Source organism: Aquarana catesbeiana, linkage group LG08 (assembly GCF_042186555.1).
Source record: "Aquarana catesbeiana isolate 2022-GZ linkage group LG08, ASM4218655v1, whole genome shotgun sequence".
NCBI classification, from domain to species: Eukaryota; Metazoa; Chordata; class Amphibia; order Anura; family Ranidae; genus Aquarana; species Aquarana catesbeiana.
Window position 1 is genome coordinate 295,236,458 of NC_133331.1, and position 23,689 is coordinate 295,260,146.

The 23,689-nt window shown below is 48.7% G+C and overlaps 1 protein-coding gene across 1 annotated transcript in view; it reads right to left on the reverse strand.

Annotated features, from left to right (window-relative positions):
- LOC141104967 (uncharacterized) overlaps positions 1–23,689 on the reverse strand; it is a 62,155-nt gene that overhangs the window by 34,577 nt on the left and 3,889 nt on the right. The window contains 1 exon segment of the mRNA XM_073594777.1: positions 8,185–8,930. Within this exon segment, the coding sequence (XP_073450878.1) occupies positions 8,185–8,930 (746 nt within the window).

A 23,689-nucleotide genomic window follows, 5' to 3' on the forward strand; every position in this document is an offset into this window, starting at 1 on the left:
TCCTCTCTACTTCCTCCCGACTCATCTCTCACCCGGAACTTCCTATTTATAACTGACATCACTTCCTGTCTTCCATAGAGACTTCCTGTCTCTATGGTAGAGGTGAGATCACCACCTTGTGGAGCTCAAAGGAACTGCAGCCCCGGAGAAACGCCTCGTAAAGGGTTGATTTATTAACATCAAAAAGAGCAGGTCAGTAAATGAGGTGAAGCTTGACTTTGCAAAGCGTACCCAATCACCTTCAAGGAAAATTTTAAAAAACAGCATTTTTACTTACACATGATTGGATGATGGAAATCAGCAGAGCTTTCCCTCATGTACTAAGCTCTGGAGCAACTGAACTTACAAAGTGCATGGTCTATTAGCCTTCAGTACACCAACCCCACAGCGTGAACCCGGGCTTGTGCTGTGTATGTAGGGCATGCGGGTGACACGCTCTCCATGTTCCTCTGCTCTCTGGGCGTAGGGTTTTCACCTTTTCTTCAAGCCAAACCCAAACACAGCAGCACACGGCAATTTCTTTTTTTTCAGTAGTACATTCAATTCATTACCTGTGTACAATGCAAGGCACTTTTTATGTAGTATACACTATACATACAGTATATTTTGTGATTCAGAGTCAACAGAGTCCCCCTTTACATCAGAGTCAATAGAGTTCCCCCTTTACATCAGAGACAGAGCAGAGTTGAGCAATGAGACATGTGGGGGGTATGATGGGGGCAGTATTTTCAGGAGAGGAGTGGGGGGGTATGATGGGGGCAGTATGTATAGGATATGAGTGTGGGGGATATGATGGGGCAGTATGTACAGGAGAGGAGTGTGGTGGATATGATAGGGGTAGTGTGTACAGGAGATTGTGGAGGGGATGATGGGGGCAGTATGTACAGGAGAGGAGTGTGGTGGGTATAATGGGGCAGTATGTATAGGAGAGGAGAGCGGAGGGGACGATAGGGGTGGTATGTATAGGAGAGGAGTGCGGAGGGGATGATGGGGGCAGTATGTATAGGAGAGGAGTGCGGAGGGGATGATGGGGGTGGTATGTATAGGAGAAGAGTGCGGAGGGGATGATGGGGGCAGTATGTACAGGAGAGGAGTGCGAGGGGGATGATGGGGGCAGTATGTATAGGAGTGGAGTGCGGAGGGGATGATGGGGGCAGTATGTACAGGAGAGGAGTGCAGGGGGGATGATGGATGCAGTATGTACAGGAGAGGAGTGTGGTGGGTATGATGGGGGCAGTATGTACAGGAGAAGAGTGTGGAGGGGATGATGGGGGCAGTATATACAGAAAAGGAGTGTGGAGGGGATGATGGGGGCAGAATGTACAGGAGGAGTGCGGAGGGTATGATGGGGGAGGTATGTACAGGAAAGGAGTGCGGTGGGTATGATGTGGGCAGTATGTATAGGAGAGGAGTGCGGAGGGGATGATGGGGGTGGTATGTATAGGAGAGGAGTGTGGAGGGGATGATGGGGGCAGTATATACAGAAAAGGAGTGTGGAGGGGATGATGGAGGCAATATGTACAGAAGAGGAGTGTGGAGGGGATGATGGGGGTAGTATGTACAGGAGGAGTGTGGAGGGTATGATCGGGGAGGTATGTATAGGAGAGGAGTGCGGTGGGTATGATGTGGGCAGTATGTATAGGAGAGGAGTGCGGAGGGGATGATGGGGGTGGTATGTATAGGAGAGGAGTGTGGAGGGGATGATGGGGGCAGAATGTACAGGAGAGGAGTGTGGAGGGGATGGTGGGGGCAGTATGTACAAGAGAGGAGTGCGGAGGGTATGATGGGGGCAATATGTACAGGAGAGGAGTGCGGAGGGTATGATGGGAGAGGTATGTATAGGAGAGGAGTTTGGTGGGTATGATGGGGGCAGTATGTACAGGAGAGGAGTGCGAGGGGGATGATGGGGGCAGTATGTATAGGAGTGGAGTGCGGAGGGGATGATGGGGGCAGTATGTACAGGAGAGGAGTGCGGGGGGGATGATGGATGCAGTATGTACAGGAGAGGAGTGTGGTGGGTATGATGGGGCAGTATGTACAGGAGAAGAGTGTGGAGGGGATGATGGGGGCAGTATATACAGAAAAGGAGTGTGGAGGGGATGATGGGGGCAGAATGTACAGGAGGAGTGCGGAGGGTATGATGGGGGAGGTATGTACAGGAAAGGAGTGCGGTGGGTATGATGTGGGCAGTATGTATAGGAGAGGAGTGTGGAGGGGATGATGGGGGCAGTATATACAGAAAAGGAGTGTGGAGGGGATGATGGAGGCAATATGTACAGGAGAGGAGTGTGGAGGGGATGATGGGGCAGTATGTACAGGAGGAGTGTGGAGGGTATGATGGGGGAGGTATGTATAGGAGAGGAGTGCGGTGGGTATGATGTGGGCAGTATGTATAGGAGAGGAGTGCGGAGGGGATGATGGGGGTGGTATGTATAGGAGAGGAGTGTGGAGGGGATGATGGGGGCAGAATGTACAGGAGAGGAGTGTGGAGGGGATGGTGGGGGCAGTATGTACAAGAGAGGAGTGCGGAGGGTATGATGGGGGCAATATGTACAGGAGAGGAGTGCGGAGGGTATGATGGGAGAGGTATGTATAGGAGAGGAGTTTGGTGGGTATGATGGGGGCAGTATGTATAGGAGAGGAGTGCGGAGGGGATGATGGGGGAAGACAGGGGAGGGATTTCTTGCAGTGTCTATGGGCGCCAAGTGTGGGTCACATGAGAGGCCTGCCTAGGGGTGGGTTCTTCTGGTTTAAGCTGGGCACCTTGAACAGGGTCACTCACCTTACACACGGGGCAAGTTTGTTCATCAATGTCCCGGGACAAGGAGGAGGTCACTTTCAGGGATAACTCAACCTTAAGGTAGATCTCCAACTCTAGAGATGGCCGTACACCGTGTACACTTGAACAATAAACTGTCCTCCAGTTAGCTCTCTCGTTCCCGTGTCAACGTACACCTTTCCTATCTTGGTTTAATATTGTTGGTTTCATGGCCTCTAATGTGTGCTGTACTCATAAGTACATGGGTCTGATCTCAGGTATTAGTATGAAGCCATGCCTGACATAGGAAACTAAGGGTGTGAACCGTAGATTTCTTGGCCGAAGGTGGCAAGCATTTGTCCAGCAGTGATAAACTTTGCCCATAATTTAACACAGTGATTTCCTATGATCCTCAGCTCCATCTAGTGGCCATAATGAGTTATTTTTCCTGAAATACCTTGTGACGGGAGTCACTTTGGGTGGGGGGGCCCATGGAACCCAGCTTACCTTAGAGAAATCGGGAAACTCATTATTTAGCTCCCCAGACCCCTCTTATGTGTAAGTTACCCTGTGTCTATTAGGGGCACAGGGCGACTGAGAAAATATTGGACAAATACTTAATGGACGCTGAGAATGTGGTTTGGATTACTTCAAATGGGACAGTAATATTTATCAACAATATCTCTCAAGAAATATTTTAAGAGAAATTAATTCCACTTTTTCAGATTGAGAGATTATTGGCAGATGTTAATATATTCAGCAAGCCACCTTGTGCTGGTGGTCTGTCCCTTGGTTAATTGTGTCACCTATTGTCTGAATAATCGCATCATTGTCTGGGTGGACATTGAGTCATCTAGGCTGGTTTAAGTGACTAGCTAATTAGCTCATGTTAATTATGTTTCTGGTTACAGTTTGTATTGTTCGGGTAATATGATCTGGAGGGGACTGTTCTCCTGTGGGGTATAAAGTATGTGTCTGAGTTTCAATAAACACTTCAAGTTTTCATACAAGCTATTTGTCGGCTAGTCTTGTATGGTCAGCTATAATATCTGGTTCCTACGTCCAGACTGAACGAAACTGCATATTAACGGATGCACCAAAACTGGGACGGTTGCCTCACATTTGGTGGCAAGGAGGTGGGACCCTTCCTGCAGTCTGGGACATCTAAACCTCCACAGGGATCCAAGGTCCAGATAGCTGGAGAGGAGAGGTACAGATACCAGCCGCCATGGAAGAGGAATTCGAAAAGGAGGTTGCCAGATATGCGGATACAGCACAGGGGACCAGTGTCAATGCAGGTCCTGCCGGCATGATATGACTCTGTCCATTGGGAACTCTGGAAGGAAGAGCTAGCCTGTGAGCAGCGACACCAGGGAACAATTCTCCCCTCCATCCAGGAAAGGTACTGGTCGCAGTATGGATTGTGGGTGCTATTTGTGCGGAAAAAAAAAAAGAAAAACACACAAGGAGTGGACAGCTGAGTTAAGCAGGCTGGTCTGGGCAGAGATCTGGCTGGATGAGAGCTACAGAGCCCTCTGGTGACATGTATCCCAAGCCTGCCCTTGGATAGTGGATGACAGCCCAACGGAAGGCTTTGGCTATGGTGGCCTGGGACTGTTGTATGGGAAGCGGTCAGCTGTCAGGGAGAGATCTGGAGTGGCAGTTGGAGGAAATCATGGATTACAGAGAAGAGATGCTGAACATCTCGGAAGTGAACTGGACACTGGAAGATATGGAGTTTCTGGCCGTTCAGGAATGGGACCTGGAGATCGCTAACAGACCGCTGCTAGACTCGGCTCAGCTGCATGGCTGGGCTCCCTTTGCCTGGGACTATCCAGAAGTACCAGCCGACAATCCTGAAATCCCAGCTGAAGTGTCAGAAATGGGGCAGAGTAACAATGTGCTTTGCCCATCTCCACCCGCAGCTATGGAAGCGGAGGTCTTATGGCGGATGCATCAAGTGTTGATTCACCTTTATGATTCCGTTTCTGCACAGGACGAGCTTGGATGGGGAAATGCGCCTGTTCAACGGCCAGATGAGAGTATGGGAGATGGAGAAGTTGGCTCATCTCCCCAGCCACAGAAAAATTGGATTCAATTGACTTTTAATTGGAGGATGTAACATTTACTGAACTTTCAACTAAAGTGCTGACAACAGGGCAGAGCTCTGCTAGCCTCTGCCCAGCATTGGTAACATCTTCTGGGTTCTAGGGACAGGAGATGGTGAACCTCTGACATCAGTTCCAGAGGTTGGGGGTGGAACAACCCAGTGAACCTCCAGGAAAAGCGCTGGCAGTAGGGCAGACCTCTGCCCCACCCCCGTGGCAGTTCCGGAGCCCCAGGGTGAGAAGATGGTGGTTCTTCTTTCCCAGTGGAAGTCAGAGATGCAGGGAAGGAAGGAAGCCATTGCCCCTCCCCAGCGGCAGATCCATAGTTTAGGAGAGGAGGAGGTTGTCCTCCCTCCCAAACAGTCAGCAAGAGCGGAGTAAACTGTCTTTCTTCCACAGCAAGGACCGGGCACCTGGGAGACAGTGACAGAGAAATGTGGTTCCAGCAGCCAGATGAGGGTACGGGAGATGGCGCAGCTGGTTCATCCCCTCAACGGCAGCTACACAATTTGAGAGAGGAGGTGACGGTCACTCCTTAGCAGCAGATCAGGATTTAGGGGGAGAAGGGAGAGGAGGTTGTCGTCCTCCCTCCCCAACAGCAGAGTAGGGACTCAGGAACAAAGGAAGTTGTCCTCACACCACAGCGGGAGTCCGGAGTTGGAGCAACCGGCTTGTCATGAGAAGGTCTACCCGTTGGTGGCGCTATCGGTCTCTTGGATCGCAGTACCAGTGTCCATCAGCAGGTGTCTTCCAACACCTAGGACCTGCAGTAAGAGGTCTTTCCTGCTGGTGGCACTGTTGCATCCTCGGGCCGTAGTACCGGCGTCAACCAGCGGGTGCACTCTGGCAGTGTGGAGCAAACAGCTCACACTGCGCTCAGCTGTGACATGAGGTCAATTACCACAGCCTTACAAATACCCGGCAAGCCCTCATAGGCTTGCCTTGGTATCTCTCTCTCCCTGCGTTCTGACCTTGCTGCCTGTTTGACCTTGAGCCTGCTATCTGCCTTGTCCTGATCTGATCCAGTCCCTATCCTGAGGCCTTCCTAGTCCTGTCCCTTCTGTTCCTGGCTCCCTTGGATCCCTGCCCTGTACCCCATCTGCTGACTTCCCTGTGTATGACCTTGGCTTGGTTTACGATTACGATATCTCCATTTACTTATATATATATATTGTTGTTTGTAGTGGGTTGTTGTGTGGGTTTTGCACTGTTTTCCTTTTACTTATCACTTGTTAATAAACACCATTTCACTTACATGTGTTTCTGGTCTCCTCTGTGCAGTCCACACAGTCTGGTCAATTAGATACTCTGACACGGCTCCTCTCCCCAGTGGCAGATACACAGTTTGGGAGAGAATGTAGTCGTCCTTCCTCCCCAGCAGCAGATCCATAGTCTGGCAGTGGAGAAAGTCAGCCTCCCTCCCCAACATTTAACCGGAGCGGATAATGTGAGGTCCTCAGCTGAAGCACTAACAGGGCAGAGCGCCACTGGCCTCTGCCCTCAACAAACAATGGGACTGCAGTCTCCCCTGACACAACCCTAGAAAAAGGTCTGGCATTGGGATAGGGAGATATCAGCCTTGCTCTGCAAGCACTAGGGGATTTTCAAATAGCAAAAGTGGATGGGACAACGGTCTCCACTTGTATACCCCAGGGATCCTGGGCAGTTGACCCAAACCCCCAACAGCATGACAGATTGAGCCTGGTCAACCTGTCTTTTCTCCAGCGGCTGAAAGGACACCAGGAAGAAGGGCCAGTCTGCACGTCTCCCTAGCATCGGGTATGTTCTATGAGTGAGGCAGAGGTTGGCTGGGTGAGTAATGCTCTGTTTAGGACAATTTCTTTGGGGTACAGTGTGGGTATGAGCATTGGGGGACTGTAGCTACAGACTAACTTTAAAGTCAACCTGTCTGGGGTCTCCTCCCATATTAGTCCCCTGCCGAAAGGGGAGATATGTGACGGGTGGCCTGTGGAACCCAGCTTACCGTAGAGAGGTTTGGAAACTCCTTGTTCAGCTCCCCAGGCCCCTCTTATGTGTAAGTCACCCTGTGAATATTAGAGGCACAGGGTGACCGAGAAAATTATGGACAACTACTTAATAGATGCTGAGAGCGTGGTTTAGATTACTTCAAATGGGACAGAAATATTTATCAACAATATCAATCAAAGAAATATACGAAAAGGAATTCATTCCACCTTTTCAGACTGAGAGACACATGGCGGATGTTTATATAATCAGCAAGGCATCTGGTGCTGGTGGTCTCCTGCTATTGTCTGTTTATTAAGGTGTTATGCGTTTTCTGCTATGCATGTCTGTCCCATGGTCAATTGGGTCCCGTATTGTCTGATTAATCACAACATTGTCTGGGTGGGCATTGAGTCATCTAGGCTGGTTTAAGTGACTAGTTAATTAGCTCTTGTTAATTATGTTTCTGGTTACAGTTTGTATTGTTAGGGTAATATGATCTGGAAGGGACTGTTCTCCTGTGGGGTATAAAGTATGTGTCTGAGTTTCAATAAGCAGTTCCAGTTTTCATACAAGCTATTTGTCGGCTAGTCTTGTATGCTGCGGCTATAATATCTGGTATCTATGTCCAGACTGAAGGAAGCTGCATACTGACGGAAACACCAAAGCTGGGTGCTGTGACGATTACGTGACATACCGTAATCAGGAAAAATAACTAAATGCCACATTATGGCCACTAGAAGGAGCTGATGATCATAGGAAATTACCGTTTTTAATTCAAATATTGCCAACATGCATAACCATTGGGGGAATGTGTGTCACATTTGTCCAAATATTTTTTTTTAGAAACTGACCTGTAAGTGTTTATGAAATCTTCCACCACAAAATGTACTCAGCCAATGAGAGGTAATGACTCCATTTTTATTTTAAAAGGCCTAGAGGACCGCCTTTTAAGTGGTGAGGTTAACGCGTTTCGTCTTGGAAGATGACTTAAGAAAACAGACCTCTTGCAAGAGTTAAAACCACAAAATGTACCAATGAGAGGTAATGACTCCATTTTTATTTTTCTCCTGCTATCAATGGCCAACACAGTACAACACTTCATCCATGTCTTTGGTGATCTCTGATCTCCTTATCAACTGTTTCTTACATGATGAAGATCAGCCATGGAGTATATCTGATGTGTATATCAGGGTGTGCTTCTTCCCCACATGTCCAGCAACATTCATATACAAGACATTTCCCGCACTCACTAATACACCTCGAGGGTTGTGTGGGAACCCTGATGTACAGGAAGACAGGACTTCAGTGAGGAACATTTCCCTCATAAAGAACTGGAACGTGGCTTCTCACCCGTGTGCAATCTCTGATGTTTGTAAAGACTGGACTTCACTGAAAAACATTTCCCGCACTCGGGACAGGAATACGGCTTCTCCCCAGTATGAGATCTCTGATGTAAGTAAAGACTGGACTTTGCTGAAAAACATTTACCACACTCATGACAGGAATACGGCTTCTCTCCCGTGTGTGATCGCTGATGTTTGTAAAGACTGGACTTCTCTGAAAAACATTTCCCGCACTCAGGACAGGAAAACGGCTTCTCCCCCGTGTGCAATCTCTGATGTGTGTAAAGTGTGGACTTTAGTGAAAAACATTTCCCGCACTCAGGACAGGAATGTGGCTTCTCCCCCGTGTGAGACCTCAGATGTGTGAAAAGATCGGCCTTCACTGAAAAACACTTGCCGCACTCAACACAAGAATGTGGCTTCTCCCCCGTGTGAGACCTTTGGTGTCTGCTGAGAATGGATTTCTTTGTAAAACATTTCCCGCACTCAGAACAAGAATAAGGCTTTTCCCCCGTGTGAGTCCATTGATGTGTGAGAAGCTCAGCTTTTTTAATAAAACATTTCCCGCACGTAGAACAGGAATACGGTTTCTCCCCTGTGTGCAGTCGCTGATGAGTGTGAAGATTGGACTTATCGGAAAAACATTTCCCGCACTCAGGACAGGAAAACGGCTTCTCACCCGTGTGACACCTCTGATGTATGGAAAGAGAGGACTTCTTTGAAAAACACTTCCCGCACTCAGTACAGGAAAACCTCTTATGTGTTGGAAGGACGGCACCGTCCCTCACAGTCTGAGGTTCCTCAGGATAAGAGGAATACGATGGTCCGGCACCGTCCCTCACAGTCTGAGGTTCCTCAGGATAAGAGGAATACGATGGTCCGGCACCGTCCCGCACAGTCTGAGGTTCCTCAGGATAAGAGGAATACGATGGTCCGGCACCGTCCCTCACAGTCTGAGGTTCCTCAGGATAAGAGGAATACGATGGTCCGGCACCGTCCCTCACAGTCTGAGGTTCCCCAGGATAAGAGGAATACGATGGTCCATCTACACTGTGTGGTGCAGGATGGACATTTGAGGTAGTCGGGTTTTCTCCTGGACTATACTGTGTGATGTCCTCATCTTCTACTTTACAGTCTGGAGACAAAGTGAGACAATCCTCTGAGGTTTTCCTCATCTCCCGTCCATCTACTAAAATAGAAATACAAAGATTATTACTAGACATGAGCTGATTGTGTCCCCTAAATAACCAAGATGAAGACTGGACTGATCCTGAAGACCACCATCATTGGGTTATTGACTCCTCCCTCATTATGACTTTCTGTTTAAGGTTCCAAAGTTGGAGGATGTTATCACATTATTATCACCATGTAAAAGTCTGTGCTCCAATCACATCATCAGATATAAAATGTCCAGCTGGTAGGAAATGGGTGTAACAAAAGAGAAGACATATTATGTGTATATATAGCAGTGGGTGGAGGGGAGAGAGCAGAAGTGCGACCTTTGTGACCTCGGTAGTTTTATTTTTTATTAATTTTTACAACATTTTTAGGAGCCCCATTGGGGGGCTCTGGTGGGATATCGGGGGTCTAAACAGATCTCTGATGTTCCTTTGAGACAGAGAAAGGAGACTGAGGACACAGCCCTCCAATCTCCATCCCTGCATCCTCAGCTGCACACAATGAATGGACAGGAAGAGCTCTGTACAGAGGCTTCCCCTTCATTCACACACTAAAGCATAGGAAACACAGTCATGAATGAACACAGGTTACTATGCTCCAGTTCGGTATGGATCACTGACCCTGTCTATTCAGAAAAGGAAGGGGCCGGTAAATTACATAATTACCGGCCCCTTCCGTTCTTTCCATCCTAAAAGCATCCTTAGCAGCAGCAGGAGGGAGAAGGGAGGGGGGAAGCCAGAAGACATATATAGCAGAACCGACCCCCTCCCCCATTTTTCTCCTGCAGCTGCTGAACGTCTGCTGGAAGGAGAGGAGGAGAAACTTGTTGCAGGAGGAAAATGAAAGGGATCAGTTTCTCTATATGCGGCCCCTGCTGCCCCTCCTATCCAGATGTACAGAGGAGCCATACGGGTCCCCCTGAAGTATGGGGCCGGGTCATATCTATGACCCCCTGTAGTTACGCCCCTGGATCAGCCATAATTTTATAACCACCCACCTAATATTAAGTGGGTCCCCCTTTTGCCACCAAAACAGCCCTGACCCATCAAGGTATTATTATACAGGATTTATATAGCGCCAACAGTTTACGCAGTGCTTTACAATGTAGAGAGGGGACAACACAATTACAGTTCAATACAGAAGGGACAGGAGGGCCCGGCTCATAGAGCTTACATTCTAAAGGGAGGGGGAGGTGGTACAAAAGGTAATAAATGGGGGGAATGATTTGATGGGTGTGGCTCGGGGACAGTTGTTAGGTGGGTGTGGGATAGGCTTCCCTGAATAAGTGAGTTTTCAGGGATCTCCTAAAGGTGGACAGGTTAGGGGCTGATCGGATATACTGGGGGAAGGGAGTTCCAGAGGATGGGAGAGGTTCTGGAGAAGTCCTGAAGGTGGACAGGTTAGGGGCTGATCGGATATACCGGGGCAGGGAGTTCCAGAGGATGGGAGAGGCTCTGGAGAAGTCCTAGAAGGTGGACAGGTTAGGGGCTGATCGGATATACCGGGGCAGGGAGTTCCAGAGGATGGGAGAGGCTCTGGAGAAGTCCTAGAAGGTGGACAGGTTAGGGGCTGATCGGATATACCGGGGCAGGGGGTTCCAGAGGATGGGAGAAGCTCTGGAGAAGTCCTAGAAGGTGGACAGGTTAGGGGCTGATCGGATATACCGGGGCAGGGAGTTCCAGAGGATGGGAGAGGCTCTGGAGAAGTCCTGAAGGTGGACAAGTTAGGGGCTGATCGGATATACCGGGGCAGGGAGTTCCAGAGGATGGGAGAGGCTCTGGAGAAGTCCTAGAAGGTGGACAGGTTAGGGGCTGATCGGATATACCGGGGCAGGGAGTTCCAGAGGATGGGAGAGGCTCTGGAGAAGTCCTAGAAGGTGGACAGGTTAGGGGCTGATCGGATATACCGGGGCAGGGAGTTCCAGAGGATGGGAGAAGCTCTGGAGAAGTCCTGGAAGTGGACAGGGTAGGGGCTGATCGGATATATCGGGGTAGGGAGTTCCAGAGGATGGGAGTTGCTCTGGAGAGGTCCTGAAGACGAGCATGGGAGGAGGTAAGAAGGGAGCTAGAGAGCAGGAGGTCCTGGGAGGAGCAGAGGGGTCGATTTGAGCGATATCTGCAGATGAGGTTGGTGATGTAGCTGGGGCGATGTTGTGAATGGCCTTGTATGTTGTGGTTAGTATTTAGAATTTTACACGGTGGGGTAGGGGAAGCCAGTGAAGGGATTGGCAGAGAGGAGCAGCAGTCACGGATCGATAAGTGAGGTGTATTAGTCTAGCAGCAGCATTCATAATAGACTGAAGGGGGAGGAGCCTGTGTAAGGGTCGGCCATTAAGGAGAGAGTTGCCGTAGTCAAGGCGGGAAATAATCAAGGGGTGAATAAGATGCTTTGTGGTGTCATTAGTCAGGAAGGGTCGGATTCTGGAGATGTTGCGGAGGTTAAGGCGGCAGGATTTAGCCAGTGATTGGATGTGGGGGCTGAAGGAGAGGTCAGAGTCAAGGATTACACCCAGGACCCTGGCATGTGTGGAGGGACCAATGGTTGTGTTGTTGATCTTAATGGTAAAGTCATGGGGGGGGGGGACCGGGAAGGAGGAAATATAACAAGCTCAGTTTTAGACAGATTGAGTTTGAGAAAGTGGTGTGACATCCATACCGATATGTCATTCAGTAAGTTTGAGATCCGTGAGGAGATCGAGGGGGTGAGTTGAGGAGTGGAGAGATAGATCTGGGTGTCATAGGCATAGAGGTGGTATTGGAAGTCATGGGAGGTTATCAACTGGCCCAGGGAAGAGGTATAGAGCGAGAATAGGAGGGGCCCAAGGGCAGAGCCTCGGGGTACCCCAACAGAGAGAGGAAGAGGAGCGGAGGAGATGGAGTTAGAAGTGACACTGAAAGTGCGCTGAGATAGGTAGGAGGAGAACCAGAACAAAGCAGAATCACGGAGGCCAAGGGAGTGTAGTTTGCTGAGGAGGAGCAGGTGGTCAACTGTATCGAAGGCAGCAGAGAGGTCTAAGAGTACGAGTATGGAGTAATGGCCATTGGTTTTAGCAGTTAGTAGGCCATTGGTGAGTTTTAGTAGGACAGTTTCAGTGGAATGTTGTGGACGGAAGCCGGACTGTAGGGGGTCGAGAAGGTTGTTGTCCATGAGGTAGGGACTCATTCGGTCATGGACAAGGCGTTCGATGAGCTTGGAGGCAAATGGGAGCAGGGAGATGGGTCTTAAGTTATTCAAACAGGTGGGGTCTAGTGAGGGTTTTTTTAAGTACGGGGGTAACCAGTGCATGTTTGAGCGGGGAAGGAAAGGTGCTGGAGGAGAGGGAGAAGTTGAAGATGTGGGTTGTGAGGGGACAGGGTCCAGGGGACAGGTAGTGAGGTGGGCCATGGAGAGGAGTTTATCAACTTCATCGGAGGTAACTGGGCAGAAGGAGGAGAGTATTGAGTGTGGTGTTGGACCCGATGTATTGGGTAGGGGAGGAAGTTGAATGCTGGATATCTCCTCGCGAATTGTGTCGATTTTGCTATTGAAGTGGTTGGCAATCTGTTGAGCGATAAGCAAGTTGGTGGGTGGGGGCAGAGGGGAGTGAAGTAAGGAATTAAGGGTAGAAAAAAAGAGTTTTGGATGAGAGTTTTGGATGAGAGGGTTTTCATGACTCCTCTAGACATAATATGGGATAATTAAGCTCATGTGGTAGATGTGCTTTTTTAGTGAGTCATGTCAGTTCAAATTGCAGTGTAGGGATGTGTAGGGATGTGGCATCCCACATTTATTTAAAAAAGAAAAGTAAAAGTTCACATACGGCAATTTTTCCCACGCAAGGGTTCTTCTCCAGCAAAAACACAGTAACTGAAAATAGCAAGCCACCCGTCTACAGGTTGATGACACTGCTGCTCATCACTCTGGTCTGACTCACTCAGCTTTGATTACAGTCACTTGCTGCATGGGCCCACTCATGACCACTAGATGGGGTTCTCCAGCCCCCCTGAGCGTGCTTGCTCTTCTGGATTCCCTCCAGCTTCCTAGACTTGCCAGCCACCTCAGCTTTCTCAGCCTCCCTGACCTCTCTCTTGGCCTCCCAGACCCGTGTAGCCACCTCAGCCTCCCTGACCCTCTCTTGGCCTCCCAGACCCGTGTAGCCATCTCAGTTTTCTCAGTCCTGTGGCAAGGAATCTCCCCACCAAGGGATGCTGTATCCGACAGGAACACCCAGCTCTCATAACATGGCTTGGTTGGTAACAGTCCCAAATCGCCCGGGACAGTCCCGGGCGATTCGGGACTGTCAATCACCGTCTGTCACGGACAGCTGTGAACTGTGCATTAAAATCAAACAGAGCGGGGCTGGTGGCACTGAGAACAAACATCATATGATGCGGCACATACTGCTGGGGACACAGATCGCACCCCTACCCAGGCCCTACCTCCTCCCCCAGCAGCAGTAGCTGAGCGGCTCCAGTATTCAAGACTCTCACTCACCAATGTTAGGAGGTCAGCTGGAGCTTGCCTCTCAGTGATCTCATTGGGTGAGAGATCACCTCTACATCCTGCTCACGCACAGTCATCTCTAATCTCCCTCGTTCTGCACTGTACATTCCCTAATACTACATTCTGCATGTAAGTCATCTCAAACTAATTCACCAGATGTAAGGGGGAACTCTGCAGATTCAGATGTAAAGGGGAACTCTGTAGATTCAGATGTAAAGGGGAACTCTGTAGATTCAGATGTAAAGGGGAACTCTGCAGATTCAGATGTAAAGGGGAACTCTGCAGATTCAGATGTAAAGGGGAACTCTGCAGATTCAGATGTAAAGGGGAACTCTGCAGATTCAGATGTAAAGGGGAACTCTGCAGATTCAGATGTAAAGGGGAACTCTGTAGATTCAGATGTAAAGGGGAACTCTGTAGATTCAGATGTAAAGGGGAACTCTGCAGATTCAGATGTAAAGGGGAACTCTGCAGATTCAGATGTAAGGGGGAAATCTGTGGATTCTGATGTAAGGGGGGAATCTGTGGATTCTGATGTAAGGGGGGACTCTTCTGATTAAATCCATATGATTAGAAATGCTACTTAATCACAAAACATATGTACAGTGTATACTACATAATAGGACATTTTCCATGCGCTGCTACAGTGTTCGGATTGGCTTTAAAAGAGCAACATTACCCAAGGAAGGGGGCCTGCTCCAAAACATGTGAAAGGGTCTGTAATAAAGAGCACCGCAATGGGAGTAAAGGGCCCCGGGATTAATAGGAAGGGGGTGGTTAGGGGGCCCTTTATGATTTCTTGCACCAGGGCCCAGAAGATTTTAGTTATGTCTCTGGTCAGGACTGTGTAATGTAGAGAGAGGCATATACAGAGTATATAGTGCAGGGGTCAGGACTCATGATATTGGTATTCAGTAATCAGTGGTGGCTCAAATATATACTGGAGACAAGTTGCAGAGGTCCCACACCGCTGCCTCCCATCTCCTGAGACTGCACTCAGTGACTTGGGTCTGAGACTATACAGACATATCCCTCCACCCGGCACAGCCAGCAGATAACAGAGCAAGTAACCCCGGGAGAATTGTTCTGTCAGAGATCTTCCTAGACCCAGCATGGGGCAGAAGACCCAAGGTACATACCCCAGGTGTCTGGGTCAAGCAACGCCTATAGTGAAAATCAACATTTTACTGCCAGCTGAACCCCAGAATCTCCATAAATCCAGTCTAGATACATAAATTGTGTCTGCAGCACAGAGAAGGAAGATTATCCGAGAGAAATACAGGAATACAGGACGGGGAACACAGCTCAGGAAAGTGACCAGGGGATTACAGGCTGATATCACCCAGTCCCCACCCTACTCTGGACCAATCAGTGAGCAGTATGGGTGGAGGAATGTATTTAGTGTTAATGACCCACCTGTGCTGATCTCTGTAGGAGTGTCCTCCTCTATAAATGTCCCCGTTATTCCATCCTCCTCCATAGACTGCTGATCATCCCTCACATACCTCTCTTCTTCTTCTGATTTAACCTCAAATTCTATATCGATTGGATCTCCACTCTAAACCAAGAAAATCAGAGAGAAAATATAATCTGTAAAAAATAAACTTTAATATTTTAAGATCATGTTAAAAAATATCCACACATTGCTTCCACAATTCCTTGTAGAAGATGTTCCGACCCACCAACCTTGTAATAGTGAGGGATGGTGTGATCTTCCTGTGTGGAATCCTGGGAATACAGAGGACGGGGACATCTCTCTGGTGGGTTTCTGTAGCTGGATGACTCCACCTTGGTGTCCTGGTACAGATCTTTGTGTATTTCCTCCATCACCCCATCTTCATCATCCTCCTCTTTTATCTCTTCTTTAACAACAATATTATAATCCCTGAGGTTTCCACTCTGAATATATAATAAAAATGACATCAATGGTAACAATGCAGATAATGTACAGATCCTAATGATACTATCAGTGATTGTTCCTCATCTACCTGATGATGGTGAGGGATGGTGTGATCTTCCAGTGTGGAATCCCGGGAATACAGAGGACGGGGACATCTCTCTGGTGGGTTCCTGGTATTAGGTGGCTCCATCATATCCTTGTGTCCTTCTGAAAACTCCTCCATCACTCCATACTCCTCATCCTCCCCTGTAAATTCTAATTTTACAACAATATTATCCTTGGGGTTTTCATTCTGAAAGATATAATAAAACATTCATTGTAACAAACCTGACTGTATATAAATCATAACTACCAATATTTGTTCCTCATCTACCTGATGATGGTGAGGGATGGTGTGACCTTCCTGTGTGGAATCCCGGGAATACAGAGGACGGGGACATCTCTCTGGTGGGTTCCTGGTATTTGGTGGCTCCATCATATCCTTGTGTCCTTCTGAAAACTCCTCCATCACTCCATACTCCTCATCCTCCTCTTTTATCTCTTCTTTTACAACAATATTATCATCCCAGGGGCTTCCACTCTGAAAGTATAATAAAACATTCATTGTAACAAAAATGCTTGTGTATAAATCATAACTACCAATATTTGTCAATCATCTACCTGATGATGGTGAGGTATGGTGTGACCTTCCTGTGTGGAATCCCGGGAATACAGAGGACGGGGACATCTCTCTGGTGGGTTTCTGTAGCTGGATGACTCCACCATGGTGTCCTGGTACAGATCTTTGTGTATTTCCTCCATCATCCCATCCTCATCATCCTCCTCTTTAATCTCTTCTTTAATCTCAACTTTAGGATCTCTCAGGTTTCCACTCTGAATATATAATAAAAATGACATCAATGGTAACAATGCAGATAATGTACAGATCCTAATGATACTATCAGTGATTGTTCCTCATCTACCTGATGATGGTGGGGGATGGTGTGACCTTCCTGTGTGGAATCCCGGGAATACAGAGGACGGGGACATCTCTCTGGTGGGTTCCCATTACTGGATCCATCTGTAGGAAACACACACACTGACTGAATACATTGTTTCTATGTGTTTATCAGATGATGGGGGATCTAGGTGGACCCTCTGTACTGCTCTCTCCTTTACAATAAAGTCTCCTCTTACCCGGTGATGTGAGGGGCGGCTGATTGTCCATCATGACGTCCTTGTAGAGATCCTTGTGTCCTTCTAAATACAGTCACCATCCAGACACATCCCTTGTGTTGGACCTTTACAGACATCAGGAATAGTTATTATCCCGCAATATATCTACATAAAGCTTATGAAATACAAAAGTTTGCATTATATTATTATTACTATACAGGATTTCTATAACGTCAAGAGTTGACGCAGCGCTTTACAATATAAAGGGGGATAGAACAGTTACAATACAGAAGGAGTAGGAGGGCCCATCCCATAGAGCTTACAATCTAAACGGAGGGGGAGGTGGTAGAAAAGGTAATAGCTGCGGGGGGTGATCTGATGGAGGTGACTCAATTACAGTTCTTAGGTAGACGTGGGATAGGCTTCCCTGAATAAATCAGTTTTCAAGGATCGCCTAAAGGCGGACAGGGCAGGAGCTGACCAGATATACTGGGGCAGGGGGTTCCAGAGGATGGGAGAGGCTCTGGAGAAGTCCTGGAGGTGAGTGTTGGGGAGGTAACAAGGAATCTAGAGAGCTGGAGGTCTTGGGAGGAGCGGAAAGGATGATTTGGGTGACATCTGCCGATGAGGTTGATGATGTAGCTGGGGGCGATGTTGTGGATGGACTTGTATGTTGTGGTTAGTATTTTGAATTTTATACGGTGAGGTAGGGGAAGCCAGTGGAGGGCTTGGCAGAGAGGGGTGGAGGACACTGAGTGGAGAGCAGTGGAGGGATTGGCAGAGGGGGGTGGAGGACACAGAATGGAGACCAGTGGAGGGATTGGCAGAGAGGGGTGGAGGACACAGAATGGAGACCAGTGGAGGGATTGGTAGAGAGGGGTGGAGGACACTGGATGGAGGCCAGTGGAGGGATTGGTAGAGAGGGGTGGCGGACACAGAATGGAGACCAGTGGAGGGATTGGCAGAGAGGGGTGGAGGACACAGAATGGAGACCAGTGGAGGGATTGGTAGAGAGGGGTGGAGGACACTGGATGGAGGTCAGTGGAGGGATTGGCAGAGAGGGGTGGAGGACACTGAATGGAGACCAGTGGAGGGATTGGCAGAGAGGGGTGGAGGACACTGAATGGAGACCAGTGGAGGGCTTGGCAGAGAGGGGTGGAGGACACTGAATGGAGGCCAGTGGAGGGATTGGCAGAGAGGGGTGGAGGACACTGAATGGAGGCCAGTGAAAGGATTGGTAGAGAGGGGTGGAGGACACTGAATGGAGACCAGTGGAAGGATTGGCAGAGAGGGGTGGAGGACACTGAATGGAGACCAGTGGAGGGATTGGCAGAGAGGGGTGGAGGACACTGAATGGAGACCAGTGGAGGGATTGGCAGAGAGGGGTGGAGGACACTGAATTGAGGCCAGTGGAGGGATTGGCAGAGAGGGGTGGAGGACACTGAATGGAGGCCAGTGGAGTGATTGGCAGGGAGGGGTGGAGGACACTGAATGGAGGCCAGTGGAGGGATTGGCAGAGAGGGGTGGAGGACACTGAATGGAGGCCAGTGGAGTGATTGGCAGGGAGGGGTGGAGGACACTGAATGGAAGCCAGTGGAGGGATTGGCAGAGAGGGGTGGAGGACACTGAATGGAGGCCAGTGGAGTGATTGGCAGGGAGGGGTGGAGGACACTGAATGGAGGCCAGTGGAGGGATTGGCAGAGAGGGGTGGAGGACACTGAATGGAGGCCAGTGAAGGGATTAGCAGAGGGGGGTGGAGGACACTGAAGGAAGGCCAGTGGAGGGATTGGCAGAGAGGGGTGGAGGACACTGAATGGAGAGCAGTGGAGGGATTGGTAGAGAGGGGTGGAGGACACTGAATGGAGAGCAGTGGAGGGATTGGTAGAGAGGGGTGGAGGACACTGAATGGAGGCCAGTGGAGGGACAGCAGTAACGGATCAGTTAGTAAGATTTATTAATCTGGCAGCAGCATTCATAATAGACTGAAGGGGGGAGGAGCCTGTGTAAGGGTCGGCCATTAAGGAGAGAGTTGCTGTAGTCAAGGCGGGAAATAATCAAGGAGTGAATACGTTGCTTTGTGGTGTCATTAGTTGGGAAGGGTGGAATTCTGGAGATGTTGCGGAGGTTAAGGCGGCAGGATTTAGCCAGTGATTGGATGTGGGGGCTGAAGGAGAGGTCAGAGTCAAGGATTACACCCAGGACCCTGGCATGTGTGGAGGGACCAATGGTTGTGTTGTTGATCCTAATGGTAAAGTCATAGGGGGGGGGCGGGAAGGAGGAAATATTACAAGCTCAGTTTTAGAAAGATTGGGTTTGAGGTGTGACATCCATACCGATATGTCATTCAGTAAGTTTGAGATCCGTGAGGAGATCGAGGGGGTGAGTTGAGGAGTGGAGAGATGGATCTGGGTGTCGTCAGCATAGAGGTGGTATTGGAAGCCATGAGAGGTTATCAACTGGCCCAGAGAAGAGGTATAGAGAAAGAATATGGAGGGGCCCGAGGACCAAGTCTTGGGGTACCCCAAAAGGAAGAGGAGCGGAGGAGATGTTGTATGTGACACTGATAAAGGTAGGAGAACAAGGAAAGAGCAGAATCATGGAGGCCAAGGGAGTGGAGTTTGTTGAGGAAGAGGACGGACATGACGGGGGGGTTACTGGGTGTAAATAGAAAATAAGATCTTATTACCTCATTTACTGCCACTTCCAGCTTTGTCTCCTCTCTACTTCCTCCCGACTCACCTCTCACCCGGAACTTCCTGTCTGTACCTGACCTCACTTCCTGTTTTCCATAGAGACTTCCTGTCTGGGTAGAAGTGAGATCACCACCTTGTGGAGCTCAGGGGAACTGCAGCCCCGAGAAACGTCTTATAGGGGTTGATTTAAAGGGGGGTTTAAACCCTCGTGTTTTTTCACCTTAATGCATCCTATGCGTTAAGGTGAAAAAACTTCTGTCATTGAGCAGCCCCCCCCCTTCATTTTACCCACATGAGCCCGCTGGGGACACGCTCAGCCTCTCTGGCCGGTGTCTCGGCTCTTGATTGGATAAATTGATAGCAGCGCAGCCATTGGCTCCTCCTGCTGTCAATCAAATCCAATGACGCGGGCGCCGGGGGGGGGGGGGGGTGGAGCCGAGTCCGGCTTTCTGTGTCTATGGAGGCAAAAGCTGGACTTGGGAGCGCGCCCGCACGGGTACCCCCAAGGAGAACGCTTCTCCTCGGTGGTTCCCTGATGCGAGGAGGGTGTTACTAGGGCCACTCTGTAGAAAATGAACTGCACAGTAGCGGTAAGTATGATATGTTTGTTATTAAAAAAAAAAAAAAGTTTAGTAACCCTTTAAAGCAAATATTCTGTTCGCCTTGCAAGTGCAGCTTAGCAAATGAGGTGAAGCTTTGCAAAGAATACCCAATCACATTCAATGGAAAAAAAACAGCATTTTTGCTTACACATGTTTGGATGATGGAAATCAGCAGAGTTTTCCCTCATTTACTAAGCTCTGGAGCAACTGAACTTACAAAGTACAGTGTCTATTAGTAAATCAACCCCACAGTGTGAACTGTGCTGTGTGTATGTACTGTATGTAGGGCACACAGGTCACACTCTCTCCATGTTCCTCTCATGGTTGGGCGCCAAGTGTGGGTCACATGAGAGGCCTACCCTGGGGTGGGTTCTTCTGAGCACCTTGAACGGGGTCACTCACCTTACACACGGGGTAAGTTTGCTCATCAACCCCCGGACAAAGGGGAGGCCGCTTTCAGGGATAACTCAACCTTAAGGCAGGCCTCCAACTCTAGAGATGGCTGTACACCGTGTACACTTGAACAATGAACTGTCCTCCAGTTAGCTCTCTCGTTCCCGTGCCAATGTACACCTTCTCTATCACAGCCGCATTTAGGAGGGACACGCTGAGCCTGTGATGTCCACTCCACCTGTCCAGCGTATCTCCGCTACTTCACTCCCAGCAATGGAATGGAGTCCCACCAGGCACCTAGTGCTGACTCCATGCGTGTTCTGTTATCTCTTCCTCTTCCGTACCTAGTGCCCAGGCTGGGAACCTCTGAGCACTCATCTGCTCCTGTTGCTATGGGAGACAGACCGCCAGGGGTGATAATGCTGTCCACAACTCCCTCAATATAAGAGGATGTCCTACCAGTCACAGGTACTGGCTGCTTGTTATCCACTTGCTTTACTCCACACTTCATACCTCAATGTAATTTACAATGTGTCGGTTACTTGCAATATACTTCTTTACAATCTTCAGACAAGATAAAGTTTCAAGAGCTTTACTGAAAAACTTGGTTATTACAGATAGCAGGAGTAAGAGTCTTTCTCTAATGACCTTAATCCCTTAACGTTTTAAACGTGGGTTACTATCTGTCAAGTTAAATCTTTCAGGAGAGGTTGTAAAAACGTCCCGTGTACATGAAGCCTTACTGAGGCTTGTGGCTGCGCCAGCATACCTGCACAGGTAAGAGTCCATTCTTGGCAGTATTCAGCAGCTAGTGTCCGCAGAGCAGACTGCAGGTCCCAGCAACCCCCCTACATGGTGGATGTGACAGCAGGCAGGCTTACTCTCTCTGAGGTGGTACTGCTCCCCCCATCTCGTCTCTGTAATTAGCCAGAGATTATATGCCGTGGCTTGTCCGTCTCTTTCCTTCCCATGCAGAGGACTGTCTGTCTTGTGGGACCACATGGCTCAGCAACCCCACAGCAGTTTCCCTACAGGCTCCTCTCCCTCCAGGCGGGTGGGTGTTTGGCTGGATGGATTACATTTTCAGCTGTCAGCCTTTCCGTCTCCCCATGCAGCCGGGACTCACCCAGCAGAGCCTCCCTCCTGAATTTATGAGCATGGGGGGGTTAATTATTGTTCAGCAGAAAGCCCTCCAACCCCATTAACTCTGTCACATCCCCCCCGGGGCAATAGCTGCCTCACTAGTCAGCATTTCAACCTGCTTACACGTATATAGGGGGTTATCTCCACTCCCACCAAGAGGGATAGAAATACATTACTGCCTAGTCTAGCCTTTCTCAGCCAGGGTTCCTCCAAAGGTTTCTAGGGGTTCCTGGAGCAATGAACAATTTCTGTCTCTCAGTGACAACTGATATCAATGATCTGTCTTCCCACTGATGAGGATGTAAGAATGTCCTTCTCCCACTGACCACCAAAATAAGGAACCTTCTCACTGACCACTGGTATAAGAGGGGCCTTTTCCCGTTGGTCACCAATGTAAGGGACCATTAGACTGACCACTGATATAAGAAAGACCTTCTCCCATTGGATACCAGTGTGAGGGGCCATATCACTCACCGCTAGGACTGATCTCTGGACTTGCACTGAATCTTAGCTGTTCAGAGGATTGACGAAGATCTGATATTAGTGGGGTGTTTGTCCAAGAAGAACCTTCGACTGTAGTGGGAAGTGATACAATTTTTAGTGGTATTACTATAGGTGTTATATCTGAGAGCTTCCTGCTCAGCCTGGTTGCTGCCAGCATCCTAACAACTAGTGATGGATCCTCGTCTGGCCAATTCAGTTGTCAACTTGGTATTCTTGGCTGACAGGTGAATGATATCAATGGGGCAGGGATGGTGTGAAAAAAAAAAAAATAGTCATGGTGTGCCACCAAAATTCATACCAGACTCTCATCTGGCCATACAGCCTGGCTGGCAAGGAAAAAGGAGGATAACCTTACTTCCCACTTCCTGAACCATACCAGACCACATGTCCTCAACATGTATGGGTACCTTTGCCAAGTCCATTCATTCCTGGTTGGAAAGTTGAACAAGTCCAATGTATGAGCTCGTATCGGGGAACATGAGGAATCTGTGCAACATAGGACATTGGGAAATGTATATCTGTCTGCAGAATACAGGGGAGATATCGGAACTCTAATTTATGGTCACCTGGAAATAATGAAAAGGAGAAAGTCCATCCAAACCGTGAGATTGGTCAGAGACTAATTGGTATCATGCCAAACTAGGTCTTGGTGACAGAGTGAAGGGTGGTGCTGCTCATACTATATGTAACCCTCATCTACATCATAGACATCTTCTTCAGCTTTTAAGAGAACAGGATAGAAATCTTCACAATCCTATAGAAGAGGTTGGGGGTCCTGAGTGGTCATAGAAAATCCCAGCACCCCAATATTAGAGGAAGAGGTGGTCTGGTGACATGAAGAAGACTCAGGTCAGTCTCTGGATCTCCATCATTGGAAACATGGTGAGACAACAAATACAGCGGGATGGTGGAGGAGATGTTGATGTGGAAATGAACAGAACACGGGATGATGACACTGAAAGAACATTACTACTTCATTCTACGATATGTCAAGGAGAGAACAGTACAGGAGAGACTTTTCTCTCTAATTAATATCAGTAGAAGACCCAGAGAAAGCCTGTTCTGTGTTCTGATAGAGCAGATGGAACATTTCTCCTTGTGTGTTCTTATCATTATTACTCTATACCTAGTGACTGTATGACTGGCATGGTTCTAATACTCTACTTTACCTAAACACTGCACTCTGTACACTGGGTTGTATATGATATACTCCTTACCACTGCACACTGGGCTGTATATGATATACTCCTGACCACTGCACTCTATACACAGGGCTGTATATGATAAACTCCTGACCACTGCACACTGGACTGTATATGATATACTTCTGACCACTGCACACTATACACTGGACTGTATATGATATACTCCTGACCTCTGCACTCTGTACACAGGGCTGTATATGATATACTTCTGACCACTGGACTCTAGGACCATTATTCACAGGATGATGTTCATGAA